Below are 25,868 nucleotides of genomic sequence, written 5' to 3'. Positions count from 1 at the left end.
GGCTTCTTTGCCCTCGTTTTTTTTTTTTTTTCTCCTAAGCCTTCTCTAATCCTGCACTCCATTTACTTTAATCTGTAATGTTGGACATTGCCATTCTGCATAGACACCTTTAAACATTCATCATCTCCCAGATTTGCATTTTCTTCCATTATGAACTTAAAATCCCTTTTCACAGTCTGTAACAGTGAAATTTTAAAATAAAGAACTATTATCAAAAGCCATTTCTGCCAATTTAAAATGCCTTATTGGATGGCTTTAACCCTTTGACAATTCCATCATCTTTGTAAACTATGACTTGATTTATAGTTCTTTTGTGTTGTATGTATGTGTATATGTATGTATTTAGTTATATTACAGGTGGGAAGAACCTAATGCCCCTATGCCCTTTACGGTTTTTTATTTTTGGAACTCAAAGAAGTGGTGATTTTAAAATTAGAAAAGTATATGTGGGTGTGTATGATGGAGCCTGTATGTAACCTGCAAAGCCTAAACCTTAAAAGCAAAAACATGCTGACCCTTTATAGATTTCTTAATTTAAAAACATGTCTGTTTGGGGGGAACCTCCATTTTTTTTTTCTTCAAAATAAAGTCCTTAGATGTGTGGAGCAGTGAGCTGGCCAGTTGCGGGAATTGGGAGAGGAGGTCGTTCTGGGTGCGTGGACCCTGCTCCCCATAGTTCACCTCCACGTCCCAGCTTCCTGTCTGTGAAGCGGTCCAATTGGACTAGACGTTCTCTGAGATTAAAAACACGTTGCAGGGGATGTGTGTGTCTGTGGTACATCAATGTTCCATGCAAAACACCTGCCAGTCAAAACGGGAGGAGGCCTAGCAGATCATGGGTGGTTGATAAATGGTTTTCGCATTCCGGAGGGGATGCCTCGTCCTACCTGGGCTGGCATTTCTGCTGCGGTAACAGGAGGGGTGATCCAAGTGCTTCTCCTCCTTTTATGGAGGTGGGAATAAAATAGGTCACAGTTCAAAGAACACCAGAGCTGCAGGAAATGTGCCCACAGTGCTGGTTATTTCAGTGAAATGGTTTTAATTCTTCTTGAAACCTCCTTAAACATCTGCTGAGGAATGTTAAATTGGCCAGAGAATTTCTGGTGTCATGTTGCCCAGAACCAATGTTGGGTAATTCTCGTGGATGCCCCTAAGAGATTTTTCATGTTCTGCCACTGGCGTCGTCTGCGTCCTAGTGATGCTCTTGGATTTACGTTGACCTGAACCCCTTTGCTCACATGGAGTTAAAGCACCAGGCTCCAGAACGCTGCCTCCAGCTTCCAAGCTGCCGGATCACCCCACTTGTTTCATGCTGCCTGTTCATAGGTAAAACTTCTCTCCCTGCTTTTTGCCTTTCTAATAAAAGGGAGCTGGAAGTTCGGGGTCTTTAACTGTGTCTCAGAAACCAACAGGACAATATATTTGGGATTGATGTTATGGTGAGATGTCAGAGTAAACTTGAAATAGAAACCCTTCCTTCCTGGACCCCATCTCTGTCTCATTTAATTGCAGACCACATAAAATCACAGTGTCAGAGTACAGCTTTTCCAAAGGCTGAAGGTCCTCATGGTTACGGCCTGCTTTGGAAACTCATCCTCACTGTACTTGCAGTTAATGAAAATATTTGCTTTGCTTGATATAAACAAAGTTTATGGGCAGAATTTGTAATTAGATAACTCTTTAATTTTCTTTTACCCTTCACTCCCCAGTTTTTTGCTTGTATCACATTGGAGAATACTAAGTATTTAAGAAAACAAACCCTTTTCCAGTAATGCGCTTTACTGTTTATTTCTGGCATTGTCATAATAGGTACATTTCTCTCTAAATTAGTGTGTCCCTGTCCAAATTGAGGGGCTTGAAGTCTGGTTTGGGGTTTGCTTTTTTTTTTTATTTTTTAAGATTTATTAGAGAGCACAAGCAGGGGGAGCAGCAGAGGGAGAGGAAGAAGCAGGCTCCCCGCCGAGCAGGGAGCCCAATTTGGAACTCGATCCCAGGACCCCGGGATCATGACCAGAGCTGAAGGCAGATGCTTAACTGACTGAGCCACCCAGGTGTCCCCGGCGTTTTGGTTTTTGTACAGGTTAGGAATACTTGTGTGTGAATAGGGAAGACTGTACCTTGTCACAGCACCTGCTCCTATCAGGCCAATCTAGCTGTTGAACTAGCACGTCTGTGATTTAGATGGTATGAGGGCAGCCACAGGGCAAACCACATGGACAACCCATTCGAGGTCCCCCACACATCCTATGTGTGTACCTCTTGCGGCTGTGGCCTCCATACTTTCCAAGTTCTCCATCTCCTGGTGTTCCTTGCCAAATATCCAGGAAATCAGGTGACCAGGCACCATGCTTGTAGGCATAGCACCTACTTGCATTCCCCCTGATGAGACCAGTGTGCTGGTGGGGACTGGTCATGTGCACCAGAGACTGGACCACAGAAAACAGCTCTCCTTCCCTCTACTTTCTCAAATCTCAGTGCGGGGGTTACTCGGCCCCAGTGGGAGTTGGCTTTACAGTATATACCACCAGCTCTGCCTTAAGGTCCCTTCCATGGACAGAGAGCTGAGAAACCTCATGTCCTGGCTCAAGACCTCAAGGAGGTCTTTCAGAAAGATTTCTGGCTTATCTCCAGTGGTGTAAGAGTAGCTCCCAGGTCCTGGTAATTGGTGGTGGTTTCTTACAGTGCACATCAGGAAGCAGGGCGAGCAAGGGTTATAGGAGGACCAGAGTGGGTGACTGTTGCTGTTCACGTAGATTTAGGATGTAAGAATTTCCACTAATTCCGGCTTCCTTCCCCCATGGACAGAACGTTTGTGTGGATCTTCTTGTTTTTGAAAATTCTAGTGAGGGTTTCCTGGTAATTCTGTTTGTTTTTTTTTTCCTTCAAATACCAGTCACTTGGATGCTTTAGTGATAAATCTTTAATTTCCCAAGTCTGTTAAAACCCCTTCAAGCACAGCTGGCCCAGGGGAGACTCAAATGACCTTTCTGATGTTGCCAACTCATCCACTGTGGGACCATGGCTTTTCCATTCACAGCTCTGCTGGTTTTGAGTTGCCTTTGAAAGTCAGGCACGAGCCTTTATGCCTGTTTTAACCCTCACACCGGTCTGTGCAGGGGGTGACTACCTATTTCACCATGCCTCCTAACATGAAGAATAAGCACAGCGATGCAATTTGAACTTGATAGTTTGGGTAATGTCTCTTTTGAGTCCGGCACACAAAGACTGACAAAAATTGAGCTTCTGATTCAAATCCAGGCCTTGATTTTTCAGAGTCGGAAGGCCTGGTAGGACCAGTTGGGTAGTATTTATCGGAGAGACTAGTTTGCTTATGGAAAACTTGCTATATCTTTTCCAGTTCTGCTGTATATAAACTTAGAGCTTGTAGATATTTTAATCAGGGTAATTTACCTTCCCTCCTCACCCATCCTCAGTTGCTTCTTAGTACACCCGGGAGGGGAGGAAGTGATGGGTGAGGGGAGGAGCAATAGAGGAGAGCTTATCTGAATGCTTGAGGACCAGCTGTATCTTTTCCAGAGAGGCTGACCCTAGCCAACATACTCTCTTCCTTTTGTCCTCTCTATTTTGTCATTGGATCTGCTTACCCTAGAATATCTAATTTTCTAACAGTAAGCTTGTTTGTCCTTAAGTTCCTTTAGGGGCTGAAAACCAGGGAGAACCAGCTTCATCAGTGAGTCCTGTTTCCAGTCCCACGACTAAGGGTTGGGCTGGTCGAGTTGTAGGAGGTTGGTCCCTGTGCTGTGGGGAGCGTGGCATGGATCTGATGAGAGAAGAGATATAGGGTGCTGGGGAGCAATGTTGAAGTCGGGAGACCCTCCCTTGGGTTCTCTTATTGGAGAGAAGTGGTGGGAAGGCAGGGAGTTCTGGAAAGCATCTGGGTGTTGGAATCTATTCTGTGATACCTATGTAAGACCCATTACTTGAGCTGAAATCATAGCTTCTTGTGGATCATTCATACTTGGTCTTAATCTAATCTCAGGGGGTGCCCGAGTGGCTCAGTCAGTTAAGCGTCTAACTCTTGATTTCAGCTCAGGTCATAATCTCAGGGTCCTGGGATCAAGCCCGGCATCAGGCTCTCTGCTCAGCAGGGAGTCTGCTTGAGATCCCACCTCCACTCTCCACTCACGTTCTCTCTCAAAAAAACTTAAAAAAAAAAAAATCTAATCTCGGGGGTGCCTGCTGAGCATCTGCCTTCGGCCCAGGTCATGATCCTAGGGTCCTGGGATCGAACCTCTCATTGGGCTCCTTGCTCAGCGGGGAATCTGCTTCTCCCTCTCCTCCCTGTTCTTGCTCTCTCTCACTATCTCTGTCTCTCTCTCTCTCAAATCTTAAAAACAAAAAAAAATCTAATCTCAGATTGGTGGCTTTCTGGACCCATTGTTAGGAGTGAAACTGGACCAGTTGATAGGGTACAGAAAAGGGTATGAGGTGTGGAGTTCATTGATATTTGAGTGGTGAAACTTGAATTTTCTCTCACATGGTAAAAAGTCCCTAGGAGTGGTAGAAGAAAAAAGAAAAAACTGTTAAAAAACAACATACACATGAGATATATGGGAATTATATTCTAAGGATCTAGTTCTTAAGAGTTAATCTACCTGTAATGGATGGTCTAAGTTAAGGTTTTCTCTCTTCACTCCAGGAGGTGACTTTGGTCCAGAGACTTCCCCCCAAGTCCTGCCGCCCGGCCATGGTGGGGACTTTTCTGTGAGCAGCCTTCCTATAACAGAGGACACCTACAGGGTGAGCTTGGCCAAAGGTGTCTCCATGTCTCTGCCTTCATCACCTCTGCTGCCTCGACAGTCTCACTCGGTGCAATCAAGATCAAATAAAAAATCCCCAGGTAACTGAACAGCAAAACAGCACCCAAACTAGCTTGGTTATATATATAATGCATGTATTGAAATGAAGCAAAACTGGTGCTTATAAGGAATTTTCTGGGAGGTTGTTTTCTTTGTTATAGTAATTTCTGGAAGGAGAAAATCTTTAAAAAAGAATTATGATTTGAATAGACTCATTTCTTTACTTCAACCTGTATACAAACTATTTTGGTTGCTCAGCCTAGACTTTTACAAAAATTCAAGATCTCATTATCAATATTAATGTTAATCATTGGTCTTGTGTTCTTGATCATGAATTAGGGAGTGTTATCTAAACTTACTGTGGTGCATTTAAAAGTTCTGGATTTTGGCAAGGGTAATCTGACAACAGTCCATTTATTACTGCCAAATGTTATATACTGATATACTTTCTTTGATTACATCACCCACCATTTGAACAACTATATAATTTTTGAAAATTCAGACTTTTAAAGGGGTGGGAAGCAAGGGTCTTATGGATTACTTGTTTCAAGTATCTTTGCTTCTCTCATTACCAAGTTTTTGCACTTAACGTTACCAGTGAAAACACAAACGTTACTTAACTTTGAGAGGTTATGATTCAGATGTGAGGAAAACCTTTCCAAAATTCTTATACCTGCAATCATGAGAGTTCTTTGATCTTTTAGCTTTGCTGAGCGTTTGTTTACTGAAGGCAGGATAGTTTGGGGCCCTTATTGATCATATGCCAGTGTAAGGATTCTTCTCATTTACACATAAACGAGTTTGGAATTGGTGTCCTGGAGCTATAAAATTGGTATCTGTTTTTCTGGTTTCCTAAATATTTGTATTACTTGAGATGTGATAGGCATTATTTCTCAATCATTTAGTGGATATTTGCAGTTTGTGTGGTGACAAAATTAAGAAGGCAAACCTTGAGGCTTTGAATGTTAGAAATGGTGCTATGAATTGGTAAGTGTCCAAAACCCTTAATTGTTCTAGAGCTTTCTTATTTTGGACAACATTGTTTACAATCCAGTCATTAGCTGGAACTTGGAAACCTTTTTGGTATGAAGCAATTTCCTATGCCAAGGAATTTGACCTGTTTATCAGTATTTGGGGAAATTCCTGGAATGTCCTTCCTTCTCTTTGCCTTTCCCTACCATTATATCTCTTTGTCACATTTCTTCCCTTCTTTCAAATTGTGGTTCCCACACTGCCTTTCTTGATGGTTACCCCATCGGAATTACTCTTCTTCCTACAAATTGTGCATAGCATTTTACTTTTTCCTTTATCAGCCCTGTCATTTGTCCTTTTTCCCTTGAATCGGTGTGTTTCTGTGCAGCCTGTGTCTGATGGGCATGGATAGGCACGATGGCTTCTTTGAGTATACATCATCTATATAAAACCAATATTAGAATTCTGAACTTATCTGGATTTTATTTATTAGAGAGAGAGAGAGAGAGAGCGCACGAGCAGGAGGGAGATGGAGAAGCAGGCTCGATCCCAGGACCCTGAGATCATGATCTGAGCTGAAGGCAGACTTTTAACCCCTGGGATCATGACCTGAGCCAAAAGCAGACGCTTAACTGATTGAGCCACCCAGGCGTCCCCTCTCTGGATTCTTAAGGGACCTCGGTTGAGGGTAACGTGAGTGCTAAGTGCAGAGATACGACCTTTGGTAGAATTTGCCTTGCTATAGTCTATGCTGCTGCAAAGAGTTGATGCTGCTTGGGCCTTAGGCCTGGTGAGAATACCTAAGAGACTAGGGAATATGTATTTCAGAGGGAATTTTATTACTAACAGAAGTTTGTTTTAGTGGGACTTGAATCTTCTTTTTAATTTTTTTTAATTTGATTTTTCCAGCTCTATTGAGATACACTTGACTATACCATGTAAGTTTAAGGTATACAACATAGTGATTTTATCTATGCAGGTATATATTGCAAAATAATTACAGTAAGGTTAACACGTCCATCACTTCATAGCTACAATGAATTTATTTTGTGGGGTGTTAGTGGGATGCTAGATAGCAATGAATGGCATGACCAACATGGGAAATATGGCTCTCCAGAAGGGTCTCAGAGGCCACAGGCTCTCATGGGCCAGAAACCCCTGATGAGGCCTGGTCTCCTGTGTCCTGACTAAATTTGATATTTTTAGTTTTGAGAAAATATCATATAGTTTGTTTTTCTCCATAGGAATAAAATTTATTTCTATTAAATGCTTTGCAAGACCTTATGAACAGAAGGGAATAGTTGTGCGACATTCAGCCTTTTAATGGATTGAAGAGAATATTCTCCATATTAGATGCTTTGGGCCCAAATTAAATACACTAAGCAGATTCTTCTCTAATGGGGCCATGCTTGTGCATTGCCCAAATTTGTGCTGCAAATTAGTGTCTCACAGTGGTAATTTGGCTTCATTATCTTGGCAATTTTAATTCAAAAGGGAAGCTAAGGGCAAAGATGCTTGCTTAAAAATGGCAGTGACTCAGAGTACATCAGACAATAAACAATGTTTTTCCAGAGTGTCTAATACTCACAGGTTTCTGTTTAAGCAGTATTGTTAGAAAAGTGTCCAGAGACCTAGTGTCTACCTGCCTGTAAAATTAGTTGGCATATGGTTGTGAATATGCATTGGATTTAAAAATAGCTGTCTCTTTAAAAAGCTCGCACTGTTGTTGCTAATGATACAGTAAATACGGTGTGCATGCTGCGCCCATCGGTACTGAGCCCTTCCACTGCGCTCCTCTCACACCAGCCGGGCTGGGCTTCAGATCTTGTCATCAACCAGCTCTGAATTACCATGATGACTTCTGTTCTCATTTGTATGATAAGACTCTTTTCTCTCTTTTGTTTAAGAAGGTGCATTAAAAAAAAAATCTAAACCTGTTTTACTCGTTTGGATAGAAACTCTTCACTAATTGATGTAATCAAGAAACTGTCAGGGACTGAAACCATTCTAGCAAAGGTCAAAAACTATAAACCCCTGTAATAGGCACTCCACGTAGCCTGTTTTAATGAAAGTTTGTATTTTCATACAATAGGTGATTAGCTGGTGGATCATGGGAACTCTGGGCCAGAGACAGTTTCATTAACCTTGCAATAATGTGACCCTGCATTTTTCATGGTTGAGTTTCTTACATTCCACTCATATTGCTAGTTAATATTATTTATTCTCCTACTACTTTGTTCCATATAGTTATATTTTTTTCACTTGTTAGTCTAAAGATGCAGTTTTTGAGTATTGTTTCAATTTTTTTTTTTGGGGGGGGGTGGAAACTACATTTGCTGGTAAAGAAAACAAGGGCCAGTATCCATTATAGTCCTGTGGTGGTTGCAAGCTTTTTTGGATTAAGAATTCATTAATATTTGTAATGTATCCTTTTGTCTTCCAGAGAAGAGCAAAGCCCATTTCCTGTGGTTTATTTATTAGTAATATCATTAGTTACTTTATACTTGGATTATATTTCCCAGATCACTTTGGAACCCCATTATGAAACACTCCAAAGGCAGGGCATGAACGGGAAGCACGCTTTTTAAAATACTGTGATGGGGTACAGCAGTAGAGGTTGGAAAGTGGTGGATACTGCTTTTTTCATCCTCGCTTGTGTGGAGAGACTGGATGGTGCCGGCTAGGTGCACATCTGCCGCTCGGTTCCAGTTCCAGTTGCTGCTGTAGCCCTTTTGGAAACCCCTCTGGCTGGCTGTTTCTTCAAGGGAGAAACCTCCAAGTTGACAGGCTGTGAAGTGAAGTCATTCTGCCCTTTGATTCTTGGACCGTAAGTTAATTGTCTGTCCAGGCCCTCCCTCTCTCACCCTGCAAGAGTGTTTCCTGTAGAAAATTAGCGTTTTTATTTACTTATTTTTATTTATTTATTTTTAAAATTTTTTTTGATCTCCTTCGAGACCTGAGACCACACGTGCACTGCCTTTTTTCACTTAATATTATATCATGAACAATTTCCAGTTTGCTTGAAGGACTTGAGATTTAATGTCTTTTGTTTCAATATTCCATGATTGATTTTTAACTAGTTTCCAATTGTCGGGTATTTGTTGTTTTTCAGGTGTTTAAAAATTGTAGTATGCGCTAGGATATTTTGCTTTGTTTTTGCTGTTCAGTGCCTATGAATTCAAAATTTTTAATTGTGGTAAAATACAAGTAACAGAATTTACCATCCTAACTATTTTTAAATGTACAGTCCAGTCGTGTAAAGTACATTCACATTGTGCGAGCAGTCTCCAGAGCTCCTGAGGTAAATGCTTTTGTCCAGTAATTTTTGCGCACATCTGATATCGTAAGAGTGGCAAGTTCCCAGAAATGGAATTATTGAACTAAATGGACTGCATTTTTAAAGATCTTGATGCATACTGCCCAGTCACTTTCCAGAAAAGCTGTATTGATTTCACATTCCCTCCCAAGTTCTTTGAGAGGCTTCTTTTTGAAGTTAACCGTCTTCTGGGAACAGTCTCAGATGGATAGTACTGGTGTGGTGCTTTGTCCGAATTAGTAAGAAGGGGCTGAGAGAAGTCCTCCTGTCACCTTCCTCTTTTTGAACTTCCCTTCTGTCTGCACTTCTCAGACAATTCTCATTTTCTTTCCTTCCATGATACTGTGTCAGGGGAATGATCACAGCTGAGTCAGATCAAGCTCATGGTCAGAAAAACACTCAGCTGGCTTCCAGTTTTAGCTACAACCACGCTCTGTTATGTGAGGAAGATCATAGACATTTTCTATATATTTTTTTAAAGATTTTATTTTTAAGTAATCTCTACACCCACCGTGGGGCTTGAACTCACAACCCCGAGATCAAGAGTCACACACTCCACCAGCTGAGCCAGCCAGGTGTCCCAGGATCATAGACATTTTTGAGTTGGCAAGGCCTCCAGACCAGGTCAGGCCATCCGTGCCAGGCCTCTTTGCAGATAGGGAAGGGGATGGAACTTGCCCCAGTGTGGAAGTTACTGGTAGAGCTTTGGCCTAAGCCCAGGTCCCCTGCTCTGTCCCCCGCCTGTTCTCTGATGCCAGTCTGCATTGTTCTGTCTGTATGTTGTTGACACATGAGCTGTAAATGATGGCGCTTTGTGTTCTGGTTGCATGCACACAGGGAGGCCATGGGCTTCATGTGCCCACATGCATCCGTGAGGCTTTTTGGGGGGGGGGGCGGAGAGGGGAGAACAACCCAGGAAATGCATAGTCCCAGCCCAAGCCTGCCTGTAGCGCTGGCTAGTTTTAGGCCCTGCTTTCACTCAAGTTGTCAGGGCCACAATTAGGGCTCTTTCAGCAAGGACAGTTCCTCCTGCTGCCGTGAATAGGAAAACATTCTTTGTTTTCTCCTGGAGACTTGTTATACAATAGCTTCCTCCACGGAGTAGGCGGCTGCCTGTGCCTCACTGCCACGCCCAACCCGTGACCCGGACACACGCTCTCTGTTGCCCTGTGTTTACGCATCAAGCCCGTGTGAATGCCTTTGCTCTACTCTGAACCTGCGGACCTTTCTGAGTGCCCTTTATTTCCGCACCTGTGATCCTGGTTCACCCATATACACTTTGTCCGTGCCTCCAACTCACCCCAGAGTTTTTGTTTTTGTTTGTTTGTTTGTTTTTTAAAGATTTTATTTATTTATTTGACAGAGACACAGTGAGAGAGGGAACACAAGCAGGGGGAGTGGAGAGGGAGAAGCAGGCTTTCCACCCAACAGGGAGCCCGATGCGGGGCTTAATCCCGGGACCCTGGGATCATGACCTGAGCTGAAGGTAGACACTTAATGACTGAGCCACCCGGGCACCCCTCACCCCAGAGTTTTAAAGAAGACTGATGCCTGAGTTCTACCTTTAGAGATTCTGATTTAATGCCTATGAGGTATGGCCTGGGCATTGGGATTAAAAAAAAAAAAAAAAAGCTTCCCAGGTGATTCTAATATGTAGCAAAGTTTGAGAACCACTGGTAAGGAATTATAGGAGATAATCACATATTCTTTTTTAATGAGGGGAAATAGACTGATATTATCTTTAGTTTTTATATTTTAGAAATAATATTTAAGGAGGGAAAGACATTACAAAAATGTACTAAATAAAGGTACAGTAAATCTTGGTTACCTCGTACCCCCAGAAAGACCACCTCTTTTGACACTCGGTTGAATGTCTTTCCTGTACTTTTGTAGTACACAAGTGATGCATTTGCCCATTTGCCTGAGCACTGGACATGTAAGAGCTTCCCAGTTTTCCACCAACTAAAGAACAGTGGAAGAACATTCTTGTATATTAATATTTGAAGGCATCTCATTTTCGTTGGATAGACTATGCAAGTGGGATTACTGGGTGGAAACTGATGTTGAGAGTGGATTGTGATACACTTACTGGTCATTTGTACTTTTTTCTTTGGGGAATTTTTTGTGGTATTTGTCTAATGTTCTGCTTGGGCAATATGTATTTCTTACTGAATCATCACAGCTTTCCTGTTGTTTGTTTTAAGACATACATAAGTTATGTATGTCACTGAAACATTTTCCCAGATTGTCATTTTCCATTTAATTAGGTTTATAAGTCTTTTATGACCCACAAAAGTTTTTTGTTCTCTCAGTTCAAACTTACATACTTTTCCATTGTGATTTATCCCATTGCATTTCTTTAAAAAGATTTTATTTATTTATTTGACTATCCCATTGCATTTTTTAAAAACAGCTTTATTGTGATGTATCACATACCATATAATTCACCCATTTAAAGTTTACAGTTCAGCGTTTTTAGTATTTTCACAGGGTTGTGCAACCATTGCCACAATCTAATTTTAGAACCTTTTTATCTCCCTTAAAAAAAAAAAAAAACAAAACCCATTCACATTAGCAATTACTCCACATTCCTCCCTACTTCCCTCCCCCTCTCCCTAATCCACCATCTGCAGCCCTAAGCAAATAGTAATCTATTTTCTATCTCTGAATTGCCTATTCCAGGCGTTTCATATAAATGGAATCCTGTAACATGTGGGCTCTTGTGACTGACTTCTTTCATAGAACAGTGTTTTCTAGGTTCATCCACATTTTATGTAGTATGTATCAGTACTTCATTCCATTTCATTACCTAATACCACTTTTAAAAATCCATTCTTCAGTATATGGACATTTGGATTTCTACTTTTTGGTTATTATGAATAATACCATTATGAACATTTGTGTGTGCATTTTTGGGTGTATATATCTTTTCATTTCTTGGGTGTATACCTAGGAATAAAATTGCTGGATCATACGATAATTGTATGTTTAACATTTTGAAGCACTGCCAAAGTATTTTCCAAAGTGACTGCAACATTTTGGATTCCCACCAGCAGAGTGCAAGATTTCCAGTTTCTCCACATTCTTGCCAACACTTGTTGTTGTCAGTCTTTTTTTTTTTTTGTTACAGTCATCCTACTGCATGTGAACTGGCATCTCCTTGTAGTTTTATTAAGTTGTAAGAATTCTTTTTATATTCTAATTACAAGTTATGCAGTATACAAATTTACTTCCTTTCTGTGGGTTGGTCTTTTCACTTTCTTGATACTGTTGTTTCAAGCACAAGTTTTTAACTTTGATGTAGTCCATTTTATTTTATCACTGTTCTTTTGATGCTCTAAGAAACTATTGCCTACTCCAAAGTCACAAAGACTTAGACCTGTGTTAATTTTTCATACATGCTGTGATGTAGGGGCCAACTTCATTCTTGTACGTGTGGCTATCCATTTCTCCTGGTGCCATTTACTGAAAAGACAGTTTTCCCCCCATTGAATGGCCTTTGACCAAGTCACTGCTATGCTCTAAACCAGCCCTATGTTTCACTTCTCCCTTCGCCTTATTCTCCTCCCGGTGCCTAAGGTCAGAACTTCCTCTGTCAGACTTGACTTCATGGGTGGCTGACATCTTTTGCTTCAGCCAGCCTTCCTTTGTGTCTCTCCTTTTCCTTGTGGGGAGAAATAAATTCTTGCCCCAAACACCTGGAGCACTGTGCTTCCTCCTTTCCTCCTCCCTCTGCATAGATATTCATTGCACGTCTCTGCCCTGACCTTCTGTGAGCTCCTTGTCTTTGGTTCTTGTCTTTGTTTCCCCCTGGAAGCCTTGGAAATAGGATCTAATCATTTCTTTCAGTTACCCTAGTACATACCTATGCCCCTGCTAAAATGGATAGTTTAGTAATTGCCAGTCATCAGCCCCATGTGACTGGTTGAAAATACTAATGGACACATAAGCAACTTCAGTGTAATGGTACCTTACATTTATAAAGTTAGAAACATAGCTTCCCCCATATCTAGAGAGAACTGATTCTTTAATTAAGGTCTTACCTCTCTGTCAGGGCTTTGCTATCATTAGACAGTGAGCAAAGGGGAGTATATTTTAAGCTGGATTTGTCAGGGGCCTTCTCAACCCTAACTTTTTTTTTTTTTAAGATTTTATTTGAGAGAGAAAGAGCAAGAGAGAAAGAGCACAAGCAGGGAAGGGGGGAAGAGGGAGAGAGAGAAACAGACCCCACCCCCGCTGAGCAGGGAGCCCAACACAGGCTCAATTCCAGGACCCCAAGATCATGACCTGATCCGAAGGCAGACACTTAACTGACTGAGCCACCCAGGCTCCCCTCAACCCTACTTTTCTATGCTTCTGTCACACTCTTTCTCAGGCTCTTGGCATTTTTGCTGCATGTTTCGTACTGCCTGCGGTTCATGATGACTGGAGGCTTTACCCAGTCACACTTTACAGCAGCATCAGCTGCACCCCGTGGTGGTGTCAGATGGCGGCGAGAACAAACCCAGTGCCGTGCTCAGAAATGAGTCTTTTTACCTCAAGAAAACAGATGGGGGTAGGGAGAGCAGTGGTGGGAATCTCTTCTCTTTGATCATTTACGATTCTCAGAGAAGTCACAGAAGCTCATGGAAGCTATTGTACCTGTAGCTGACATAGGTGGACATTACTATAAAGTAGAAATAGGCAGGAAGGAGAGATTGATGCTCCAGCTTGAATCCTCAAGCTTGTGATGAAACAGGTCTGTGTGTGTGTGTGTGTGTGTGTGTGTCAGCAGGAATGGCTGGCTGTGTTCCAAGTGGAGGGGCCAGGGTGTGCAGAGCCTGCTGTGGGGAAGCTGATGCGAACACAGAATGGTGATCTCTAGAGGAGAGCTCAGTAAGAACCCGAGTGCCTTACAAAGGGGAAACCGGGACCACAGGGAAAATCTTCATTATCCGGGCCTGGAGTGTTAAACCAGTAGGCCTTGCCCCTGGTGGCTTATGGAGAGTAGCTAGTGAACAGTTAACGCATAGAACCCTTTGTTTGCACAAGAATTCTCATAAATAAGATTTAGGAAACTCTTCCAAGGAGGTGTGACTTGGTGTGACTTTCTTGTCCCTTCCATCACCAACCAAGTCCTCCTTTATTGGTCAAAGGTCCTACGTGGCAGTTAATGAACTCACTATTTTTTTAATAGAATTTTTTAAAGAGCAGCTCACAGCAACATTAAGTGAAGTGTCTGGAGATGTTTCATACACCTCTACCCTACACACACAGTCTCCCCGTTATTGACATCCCCCATCACAGTGAGACATTTGTCACAATCAGTGAACCTACATTGGCATGCCATCATCACCGAAAGTCCAAAGTTTACATCCTTGATGTTAGATATTCTGAATTTAGACAAACATATAATGACATGTATCCATCATTATGGTATTCTACAGAGTATTTTCACTGCCCTAAAAATCCTCTGTGCTCCATTCCATCTGTTCCACACATCCCACCTTGAACCCCTGGCAGTACTCACCTTTGTAATTATAGTCTCCATAGTTTTGCCTTTGCTGGAAGGTCAGAGAGTTGGAATCCTATAGTATGTAGCCTTTTCATACTGGGCTTTTTCACTTAATAGTCACACATTTAAGGTTCTTCCATATCTTTTTCATGAGTTGATAGCTTATTTCCTTTTAGTGCTGAATATTATTCCATTGTCTGAATGCACCACAGTTTGGTTATCCCTTCACCTACTGAAGGACATCTTGGTTGTTTTTGGGTTTGGCAGTTATGAGTAGACCTTCTGTAAATAGTTGTGTGCTGGTTTTTGTATGGACATAAATTTTTAATACCTTTGGGTGAATACCAAGAAGCATGATTGCTGGCTAATATGGTAAGAGTATGTTTAGTTTTGGGGCGCCTGGGTGGCTCAGCTGGCGTCTGCCTTCGGCTCAGGTCATGATCCCAGGGTCCTGGGATCGAGTCCCGCATTGGGCTCCCTGCAGGCGGGGATCCTGCTTCTCTCTCTGCCTCTGCCTCTCTCTCTCTCTGACTCTCATGAATAAATAAATAAAACATTAAAAAAAAAAGAGTATGTTTAGTTTTATAAAAAATTGATAAACTTCCTTTCAAAGTGGCTGTACTGTCTGCATTTCCACAAGCAATGAATAAGAATTCCTGTTGTGCTACATCCCCACTTGCATTTGATGTCAGTTTTTTGGATTTTGGCCATTTTGATAGGTGTATGGTGGTCTCTTATTGTTTTAATTTGCAGTTCCCTGATGACATATGTTATAGAGTATCTTTTCATAGCTTATTTTCCACCTCTATATCTTTTCTGGGTGAGCTATCTGTTAAGGTTTGGCACATTTTAAAAGTCACATTGTTTGTTTTCTTGTTGAGTTTTAAGAGTTCTTTGTATATTTTAGATTATAGTCCTTTATCAGATATATCTTTTGCAAATATTTTTTCCCAGTTTGTGGCTTGTCTTCTCATTCTCTTGACATTGTCTTTTGCAGAAGAGTTTTTGGTTTTAGTGAATTTCAGCTCATCAGTTATTTCTTTCATGAATTGGGGTTGTATCTAAACAGTCACTGACATAGCCAGGGTCATTAGGATTTTTTTATGTTATCTTCTAGGGGTTTTATAGTTTAGCCTTTTACATTTAGGTCTGTGATCCATTTTGAATTTTTGTGAAGGGTGTAAAGTTGGTGTCTAGATTTAATTTCTTGCATGTGAATGTCCATTCTTCTCCTTCAAAGTTGTATTGGCTATTTCGGGTGTTTTGCCTTTTCATATAAACTTTAGAATCAGTTGGCTAAGCTCTACAAAATAACTTGCTGGGATTTTGATTGAGATTACATTGAACCTATAGATTAAGTTGGAAAAGTTGGCGTCTTGACAATGTAGAGTCTTCCCTTCCGTGAATATGGACTATCTCTCCATTTGGTTAGTTCTCTGATCATCAGCATTTTTTAGTTTTCTTCATGTGGATCTTTTATACATTTTGTTTATACTGAAGGATTTCACTTTTTGAGATGCAAATGCAAATGGTATTGTTTTTAATTTCAATTTCCACTTGCTCATTACTGGCATATAGGAAATCAATTGGCTTTTGTTTATTAATTCTGTATCCTGCAAGCTTGCTATAATCCCTGTTCCAGGAACTTTTTGGTCCGTTATTTCGGATTTTCTACATAGATGATCATGTCATCTGTGGAAGAAGTCAGTTTTTATTCTTTGCCAATCTATATGCCGTTTCTCGTCTTATTGTATTAACTAGGACTTCCAGGGCAACATTGAAAAGGAGTGGTGAGAGGGAATATCCTTACCTTGTTCCTGATCTTAGTGGGAAAACTTCTTGTTTCCACCATCAAGTATAATATTAGAGTTTTTGTAGATATTCTTTATCAAGTTGAGGAATTTCCCCTCTGTTCCTAGTTGACTGAGAGTTTCTATCATGAATGGGTATTTGATTTTGCCATGAATTTTCAGCATCTATTGATATGATCATGTGATTTTGCTTCTTTAGCCTATTGATGTGATGGATTACATTAATTTTCTGATGTTGAACCAGCCTTGCACACCTGGAATCAATCTCACTTGAGTGTGATACAGAATTCTTTTAATTTATTTTTTTTTAAAAGATTTATTTATTTTAGAGAGTGTGTGTGCACACAAGCAGGAGGGGCAGAGGGAAAGGGAGAGAGAACCTGAAGCAGACCCCTTGCTGAGCACAGAGCCTGATGTGGGGCCTGATCCCATGACCCCAAGACCACAACCCGAGCTGAAACCAAGAGTCAGATGCTCAACCGACTGCACCACCCAGGTGCCCTTATAATTCTTTTTATGCATTCTTGGATTTGATTTGCTAATATTTTGTTGAGGATTTTTGCATCCATATTTATGAGAGCTATTGGTCTGTAGTTTTCTTGTACTGTCTCTGGTTTTGGTGTTAGAGGAATGCTGTCTTCATAAAATCTGTTAGAGTGAGTTGGGAAGTATACCTTTTACTTATGTCCTCTGGAAGAGATTGTAGAGAACTAGTATGATTTCTTCCTTAAATGTTTAGTAGAATTCACCAGTGAACCCATCTGGGCCTGGTGCTTTCTATTTTGGAAGGTTACTTGTTAATTCAATTTCTTTAATAGCTATAGGCCTTTTCAGGTTGAGCTCACTTTTTGAAAAGCCTGATGTTATTACCTGCCATCAGTCAGAAACCTGTGAGACTCTGGTTTTAGCTAACTAAAATATTGGCGATACTGATAGGTGCAGAAGTCTCCATCCACCCCAGTCTTGGGCAGTTTGGAACTGGATTCACCTCCTACTTGGTGTGCTTGGGTAGGTTATAGGTCTTTCCTTCTCTGGGAGATGGGGGTAATAATGGCACTTCTCTTTATAGGGTAACTGAAATTTATATGAGATGCAGACTGTGAATTGTAGGGCCTGATACACAAGCTCTTCTGTGGGGGTTGCTGTTTCAATGTAGCCATCTGCCTTGGCGCCCATCTTCATTTTCCTTCATCTGACTTGGTGGCCGAGAATGGATTCCCACAGTATCAGTCCTCTCAATTCTCCATCCTCGGCCAGATGCCCACCCCCCACCCCCGCCGAGGGATTTCATCCTCCGATATCTGTGTTTCCTGGCAAGCATATGTCTTCCTGATCGGCAGCAGGCTTTATTCTCTGTGCAACAGGACATGAAAGCAGTGTAGGGCAGTGACTGACCCATTGTCTGGGTTCTGATTCCAGCTTTGCCACTAACTACTTGTATTATTCCTCTCTTGGTTTGCTCGAGATTTGTGCAAAGTGATTAGAATTATGTCCGTAAAACTGCCCTATAAAGGAAGCCAGCTCTGTGAGCTGTGAGACAAATGCAAAGGCTTACTAGGAAAGCACTTCTGAGCAGAAGAGAGACGTTTGGGTAAAGCAAAGGGAGGACGATAAAGCAAAGTGGTGATACGTGGGATTGTGAAGCTCCTGTGAGCTCTGTATGGAAACAAGAGCGAGTGATGGCTTAAGCTGACGGAGAGTAAGTGCTCCAGCAGTCCACACTTGCTCACCAGGCAAGGAGAGCAAAGCTTGGATGGAGGTTGAGCGGACACTTACTTGTCAGAAGCACAGTTACAAAGTTGCTCCTTAGGTAGGTGAGTGATAAAGTTGGCACTTACGGCAGAAACCTCTGTGTCTGGTTACTCTTGAACATTCCTTAAACTGCTCATAAATTACCGTATGCAGACATAGCATCTCCAGACGGCACAGTCATCTTTCTTCTGCCATTGACACAGATGGTTGTGTATTTGGATGCACCCGATGAAGTAGGTAGCTTGTACTTAGGTCTGTGTTGTACCAGAAATGTGTACCTTACACACAGAATCCCATTATGTGAGGGCATGTAGGGGCTGAGAGTGACTAAGGGAATAGTAGATGTGTGTGTCTCAACCTCTAGAACCTTTCCCCCACCTTGTGGAGCCCATGTAGTTAAATGCAGGTGATGTGATTGGGCCCAGGTCACAACTCCATTTTAACACCACAGGAAGTGTCATTTGAGAATATAGGAGGTATTAACAGACACTTGTGTCTTGGGCATTTTGATATTTCACAAGGACTCTGGATGTGAGGGTCTTCAGTACTCAAAAGAAAATATGTGCCTGCTATATACATCCTAGGGTCTAGTGTTAATATTTGACATGGGAATTAGAGGTCTTGAAGTGAGGCTTACAGGCTAGGAATCTCCTCTTTTGTTAATCAAAAAATGATTGTGGACTTTGAGATCTTTAGCAAAAATTCAATAGAAATTTTCTTTATTAAGAGTAGTTTACTTTCACAAAATAATTTACAACATTTTTTTTCCTCAGTTCGAGTTCTTATTAGAGCCAGATGTGTGTTCTCTAAGACTTGAATGAATGTGTGTATGCACTCATACATATGTTAAAATTTTAGTATATGTGTATAAAGGATTCTCAGTGCATGGTTTTTGTTTTGTTTAGAGGTGGTGGTGAGATTTAAGCAGAGCTTGTCTGCATTACATAAGGTGAACTGTACACATCTTTTCCCTTGCTTGGGGAAAGTCTATCTAAGCCATGTAGTGCTGTGGGAAGTTTCTGGATAAACCTGGGGTTCACATCCAAAGTCCCTGTTCTTAGCAGCTCTGTGTGCCTGGAAGTGACTTGACAAGCTCTCTGAATCTTGGTTTCCTCATGGTTCTTTGAGAAGATAGAGGGGATGTTGGTAAAGTGCCTGGCTACTAAAACACACTCAGGAAGTGCTGTTGCCCCATAACTTCTGAGATCGGATAACTTGCGCCTTTTTCCATTTGTTGGTTTTTCATACTTCCTCCTCTTCTGACTTGAGTTTGTTTGTCTAACCTGGGCAGCGGGGAGGGCACGCCTGTCTCGGTGCAGGGACCCCTCACATCTTGCTGTTGATACCTGGATTTGGGTCTGTGAGTTCTGGGTGTGGCTTTGCAGAGGAGGTGACCCATCCACAGCTTGTGTGACAGGTCTCGTCAGATCTTTCCTTCCTTTTCATTTCCTCTAGTAGGTGTTGCTCCCAGCCAAGTGCGTTGTTTCTTTATTCATGGTCCTATTATAGTTCTTATTGAAAGTGGTAAAGATCAAACAGTGAGAATGCAAGTAACCAAGATTTGGAGTGTGAGAAGCGGTTCACAAGGAAGCAAACTGATACCAGAGGTTTTGGGGTGAGGGTAGGGAAATCACCCAGCATCTCTACGCTGTCTTGAGGGGGGACTAATTCTGCCTAGTACGAAAGATCCCTCAGAATGGCCACCTGGGCTCTGTAAGACTCTCAGGAAGAAATGCTGTCAGCAGGCCAGGTCAGGGAGGCACACATTAGACCATTTCTGAAGATGTGATATTTATTCGACATTAGGTTTTACTGCATATTTTTTAAGTTTGTGGTGTCTTAATAAGCAGTTGAGGAATAACAGGTCTTTTTAGGGCAGGAAAAAAAATCTTACTGTAGCTTCATACCTGTGAGTCATCTTGACTTTTTCACTGTTGCTGGTAGATTTCTTAATGATACAGTGGAAGGAAAGAAATAAAACTTACTGAGTCTAATATGTTTTCCCTGAAATGAGAAAGACTGCTCAAGAGTCTAGCAGACTGCTCAAGAGAATCATTTTAATTTGCTTTTGGATACTCTTATTATTTTTGTGCTTTAGTTTCCCTCTTTCTTCCTTTCAGACTGGAAATTCTTAGTTTGTGTGCCCTTTGGCCTTTAAAAATAGTCCCTCTTTGTGATACTAGTGCTCTCAGGAGCTCTTGCTTCCCCTAGCTTTTCTGGACTGGCTGGCAGCTGAGTTGGCAAGAGTTGGTGGTGACCTTTATTTTTTCGAATGTCCTCAGAGGCACCCTGAGTTACTTCCGTTTGTCTTTCACTCGGTGATTTCATGAGGTTGCATAAACATTTGTCTTACTCAGGCTTGTTGAGCATTAGCTGTATGTTGGGCTGTGGGGTAGAGGTGAGGTAGGTAGAAAGGCAAGTAAACACTTGGCCCTCAGCTTTGGGGACCTCCCAGATTAGTGAGAGAAGTGATGACTTGTGAGACTTCGAGCTGTCTACAGAGTTGTGATGTCACGGAAAAGAGCGAGAATCTCTGGGGGCCGCTGGTAAGGTGCCAAGTGCATGTGACGGTAGAAGGTGCTCTGAACATGTGAATTTGGGGTTATGGCTAATGGGTTGGGTGGGCAGGAAGACTATTGTGTGAAGTCTGGAGAGCATGAAGGAATGTGAGGGACTGGGCTGCCCTGGCTGGAGCTAGCTCACAAAAGCATAGTGGGGCAGCCGGCAGTGTAGAGAGAAGGAATAAATAGATAGGGGTTTTAGGACAATAACTATTCAGGCCATCTTGGAGTTGGGGCAGCTGGTTGGGACTCTTTTGTAATGATTCAGACGAAGTATAGTAACCAAAACCTCTGCAGGGTCAGGAGAATGGAGGGAGGTGGGAGTCTGAGAGAGTTGTAGGGAAAAGAATCTATAGGTTGTGGTGACCTGTTTGTATGTGAGAATGAGGGAAGGAAGACAAGTGCAGAGCGGGCTCTGGCCAGACCTTGCTATCTCTTATCATATACCGTGGCACACGGGAGAGATTTGTTCAGCAGTTGGGATAAATTGACCGTCCCTTGGGGCACTGCCTGGCTGCTCAGGCGTCCAGACAGCTGAGGGATCCACATCTCTGCACACGCTTCACTCCTTTGCAAACCAGTTGGGAATCTTGCCAAGGGCTCTAGCTTGGTTTTCTAGGTGGGTCTAGATTCGGAAAAATTGTTGTAGCCCTAGTGGCTTTACCCTTCCCTGCTATGTAATTATTAGGAAGTGTCTCCAAGGTGATCATCATTCTTGTAATTTAAGTAAGGCTCTGACAGTTGGAATTTCAACCTTGGTCCTGGGATTTCGAGTCCTGCTGGTTCTGTCCTGCCAGAGGCGCAGGTGCTGTGTAATTAACCACAATGTAGACTACAGAAACTGGTTGGTTGGGCGGGGTGGAGAGTTGGACTTTGAATGTCTTGAACCGTAGATGCTTCACAGAGCCTTGTTCATGAAGCGCACTGGGGAACTGCACGTGCAGAGCCTGGGCTCGGAGTGCTCAAGGGAGGAGGAGGGGCTTCAAGACATGGCATCTGTGGCAGAGGCTGGGAAGTTCAAGTGCAATAAAGGATAAAAAGTGTTCGCTTTTGGAAATGGGTAATTGATGACAGTAGAATTGACAAATTTCTTCCGTCAGAGGCCAGATGGTAAATATTTATTTCAGGCTTTGAGGGCCATACAGTCTGTGTTGTAACCACTCAGCCTTCTGGTTGTAGCACAGATCAGCCACAGTCCATAAATGGATGGTCATGGCTATGTGGCGCTCACATTTTATTTATAAAAACATGCAGTGGGTCAGATTGCATAGTTTGCCAGCTTAAAGGAAAGGGGGGGATGGGAATTTAGTATTTATTTAGTACTTAACCACTCTGTATTTAACCCTGAGGTGTAGTTACTAACTCCATTTGCAGTCGATGGAGAGACCCAAGAGTGGATGATTTGCCTAAAGCCTGCACAGCTGGTTCCCAACTGGCTGGGATTTGAACTTACGTCAGCCTGACTCCAAAGCCCTGGACAGTTCGGTTTCACCTCACTGCTGCCCAGGATAGGAGCATTCGGTCAGATCCCTCCCCGCAGGTGCAGGTGGCATGGAAGCCATCAAGCTTTTCATTCCCATGACCTTCAGGGATGCAGGTTTTTTTTTTGCCTCCCCCTTGTATAGTTTGCTAGGGTTGCCATAACAAATTACCACACAGTGGGTGGCTTAAACAACAAAAATGTATTTTCTCACAGTTCTCGAGGCTTGAAGTCCAAGATGAGAGTGCTTGCGGCTTTACTTCTTCCTCTGGCCCCTCTCCTTGGTTTACAGATGGCCTCCTCCTCACTGAGTCCTCACATGGTCTTTCCTCTGTGCCTGTGCATCCTTGGTGTGTGTCTGTGTGTCCATACTCCCTCCTATAAGGATACAGCTCCAATGGGAGTAGGGCCTATGGCAGTGGCCTCATTTTAACTTAATTACCTCTTTAAAAACCTGGTCTCCAAATACAGTCACATTCGGAGATACTGGGAGTTAGGCCTTCAACCTATGAAATTTGGGGGAACACCATTCATCCTGTAACAGCCCTCTTCTGTGGTGGGTGTCAGAGGACTGTCAGGAACACAGCCTGAATTCCTGAATACAGAAGATAAAGGCATTGTCCTATATGTGAAGGTATCAGTTACCATTTGAGCCTTGAATGGACTTTTTTTTACATAAACTTTTTATTTTATCTTATTTTAAAAGATTTTTTTTTTTTTAGATTTTTTATTTATTTATTTGATAGAGAGAGAATGAGAGATAGAGAGCACGGGAGGGAAGATGGTCAGAGGGAGAAGCAGACTCCCCGCTGAGCAGGGAGCCCGATGCAGGACTCGATCCCGGGACTCCAGGAGCATGACCTGAGCCAAAGGCAGTCGCTTAACCAACTGAGCCACCCAGGCGCCCTTATTTTAAAAGATTTTATTTATTTTAGAGAGAGAGAGCGGCGGGGGGAGGGGGCAGAGGGAGAGGGAGAATCTCAAGCTGACTCCCCACTGAGCGTGGAGCCAGACACGGGGCGCAAGCTCACGACCCAGAAATCATGGCCTGAACTGAAATCAGGAGTCAGATGCTTAACCAACTGAGCCACCCAGGTGCCTCTAAACTTTTAATTTTAGGATAGTTTTAGATTTACAGAAAAGTTGCAAAGATAGTTCAGAGTTCCCATCTAACATACCCAGTTTCTCCTATATATTAACATAGTACATTAATGATATATTGTCACAATTAATAAACTAATACTGATAGGTTATTATCAACTAAAGTCTATGCTTCATTCATATTTCTTTAGTTTATAACTAATATCCAGGATCTTATTCAGGATACCACATTACATTTATTTATCATGTCTGATTAGGCTCCTCTTAGCTGTAATAGTTTCTCATACTTTTCTTGGTTTTGATGACTTGGGCAGTTTTGATGCATACTCATCAGAATTTTGTAGGATGCCCCTCTATTGGGTTCTGTCTGATGCTTCTCTCATGATTAGACTGCAGTTACGGGGTTTTGGAGAGGAAGACCACAGACGTAAAGTGCCCTTCTTATCACATTGCGTTGATGGTGAATACTAGCAACGTGACTTATCACAGTTTATGTTAACTTTGGCTACCCAGCCAGGGTAGTGGAGTAGAGAGTAAAGTTACTCTCTCTTCTTATACCCATCTCCATATCCGTGAGCAGCCCATATATGAAGCATGGGGTGTTCTCCTCCCCTTCCTTGACAATGGGGTATCTACATAAATTTGGGATTTTCTGCGTGGAGATTCATTTCTTCTTCCCCACTCAGTTATTTATATCACTGTAGAGTCACAGGTAGATGCCCTTTCAGGTTGTGCTATGAGACAGCCAACCCAGGGGCAATCGGCCCTTTTGCCCCACATGTTGCCTTGTGGGCTGTAAGTGAAGGGAAGCTCTTTGCAGGGGCCAAAAATGCAGAGTTCTGTGAGGTCCAGCCTAAAACCTGGGCAGAGAGCTGCTGCCTCCGCAGTTTAATTCCTCCACGTAGACTGTTGACCACATGTGTGTTACGTGAAACTGTCAAGAAGAAGCCTTCCTGGGTTTTGTTCTCCGAACCCCTAATGGGTGCAAGCATTGTTGTCTGATGGTGAAGAAATGCCCTTGTGGATTTTGTCTGAAATCCGCATTGAAGCAGCGCCACCGTGTGGTAGATGCTGAAGGATTAGTGTGTTCCAGGAACAATGTCAGCCTAGTTCTGGGACTCTTCTGACCCATGTTCTTAGAAGAGGCTACCTTCTGACTTTGGCTTCACATTTCACCAGGTTTACATAAAAAATAAACACTTGAAGGTTAAAATTCTCAATAGTTCTTTCTTTTGGCATAGTAACCACTAACTTTGGTCACCCAGACCAAAGGGTGTCTGGATATCTTAGGGTAAGCTTTCTTTCTGATTATTCAAAATTGTTTAATTGCTGAGGCATAAAAGTGCAACAGGTTGAAACCCTGAACTTCTGGAGCTGTTTTTCTTTGGCTTAGGCAGGTTGGGGACTGATTTTAGTAGTGTCATTCTTCTTTGCTGAAAGGTTTTAAGGTGTTGGAGCCTATGTGGAAAGCAGGCAGGGAGGCTGCTAATGCCCGCCATGATGTGTGGGAGTGTGGGGGTGGGGCGGGATTCCCGGATCTCTGCTTCCTGGAATGTTTACATCCACAGGAGGAGTCTTTGGCATGGGAGCGGTGTGGGGAGTTGGTGGGATAATTTATAGGGCCTCGTGGTTGACCTGGTGACTGTTAGCAAGTGCTAAGCTGGAGGTCAGTTTGATAGTCTGTTGGAATCAGTTAAAGGGAAAAAAATCAGTAAGTCAGCGTGGAATCAGGAATTCTAAATTGAATGTTAATCTGGATCAGCTTTTGAAAGTGAGGTAAAACTGTAGTTGTTTTGATAGATAAGGAAAATTCTAAAGAACCATACCGTAACTCCATAACTCCGTGCGCAAACCCTGTCCTTGGGGTCGGGACACAGAAAGTCAGACGTTGCTGGAGGAGGGTTGTGACGGGCTGGGTCACTGCCGGGGGCTGGCTGCCTATAAGGAGATGTGCTCTGCCAGTGGCTCTTCAGCGGGCTCCTTGTCAGTGATGTCATGGGTTACCCATGTCCTCTGTGAGTGCGATTTGTCCGGTTCAAACTCTAAAGAGATAACAGCTAAGCCTCCAGATATCACCCTGCTGCTGCTCTCTTAGGTTCCTGATGTTCCCAAGAGGTATTTCAGATAACGGCAATCACATGCTTCCAAGTGTGAGCTTCTCACCAAAGAGGTCACAGAAGAACATTTGCCTCAGGCTCACAAGCGCAACCAACCTCTGCTCCGCTCTTGCTTTCAGTCTCCAATGACCCTGTCCTGGGACTCTCTGGATGGGGCCGCTTGTGTGTGGCCTGATGCGCCAACCTCTGACCATGTACAGCAAGACCATGGGCTGCTCCTGACCTGAGAGAGTGTGTCTCAGAGCAGAGTGCTGCCTCTGTTCAGACACCAGGAACACAGAGGAGTGAGTTCTCTGGGGGATGCTGACAAGAATAGTGTGATGACCATGGGGACTGTGTTGGCACATGGAAGGTTCTAGAATTCAGCTGAAGGACCAGAAGTGAATGATGGCTAGCTCTGTTGGCTGGCTAAGGGCTATGAGAGGGACATGGACTGTGGACTGT

At 42.7% G+C, this 25,868-nt stretch overlaps 1 protein-coding gene across 1 annotated transcript in view; it reads left to right on the top strand.

The window, feature by feature from the left end:
* The window catches only part of TANC1 (tetratricopeptide repeat, ankyrin repeat and coiled-coil containing 1), a 173,324-nt gene that overhangs the window by 44,885 nt on the left and 102,571 nt on the right, over nt 1-25,868 (top strand). Inside the window, exon 3 of the mRNA XM_088021685.1 lies at nt 4,661-4,861. Coding sequence (XP_087877811.1) covers nt 4,661-4,861 — 201 coding nt within the window. The remainder of the gene's footprint in view (nt 1-4,660; nt 4,862-25,868) is intronic.

The sequence above is a fragment of the Eumetopias jubatus genome, unplaced genomic scaffold (genome assembly GCF_037043125.1).
Source record: "Eumetopias jubatus isolate StellerSeaLion01/CBP00866 unplaced genomic scaffold, mEumJub1_p1.0 scaffold_3, whole genome shotgun sequence".
Lineage (NCBI taxonomy): Eukaryota > Metazoa > Chordata > Mammalia > Carnivora > Otariidae > Eumetopias > Eumetopias jubatus.
Note: the sequence above shows the minus strand (reverse complement) of the source record. Positions and strands in the feature narration are given on the sequence as shown.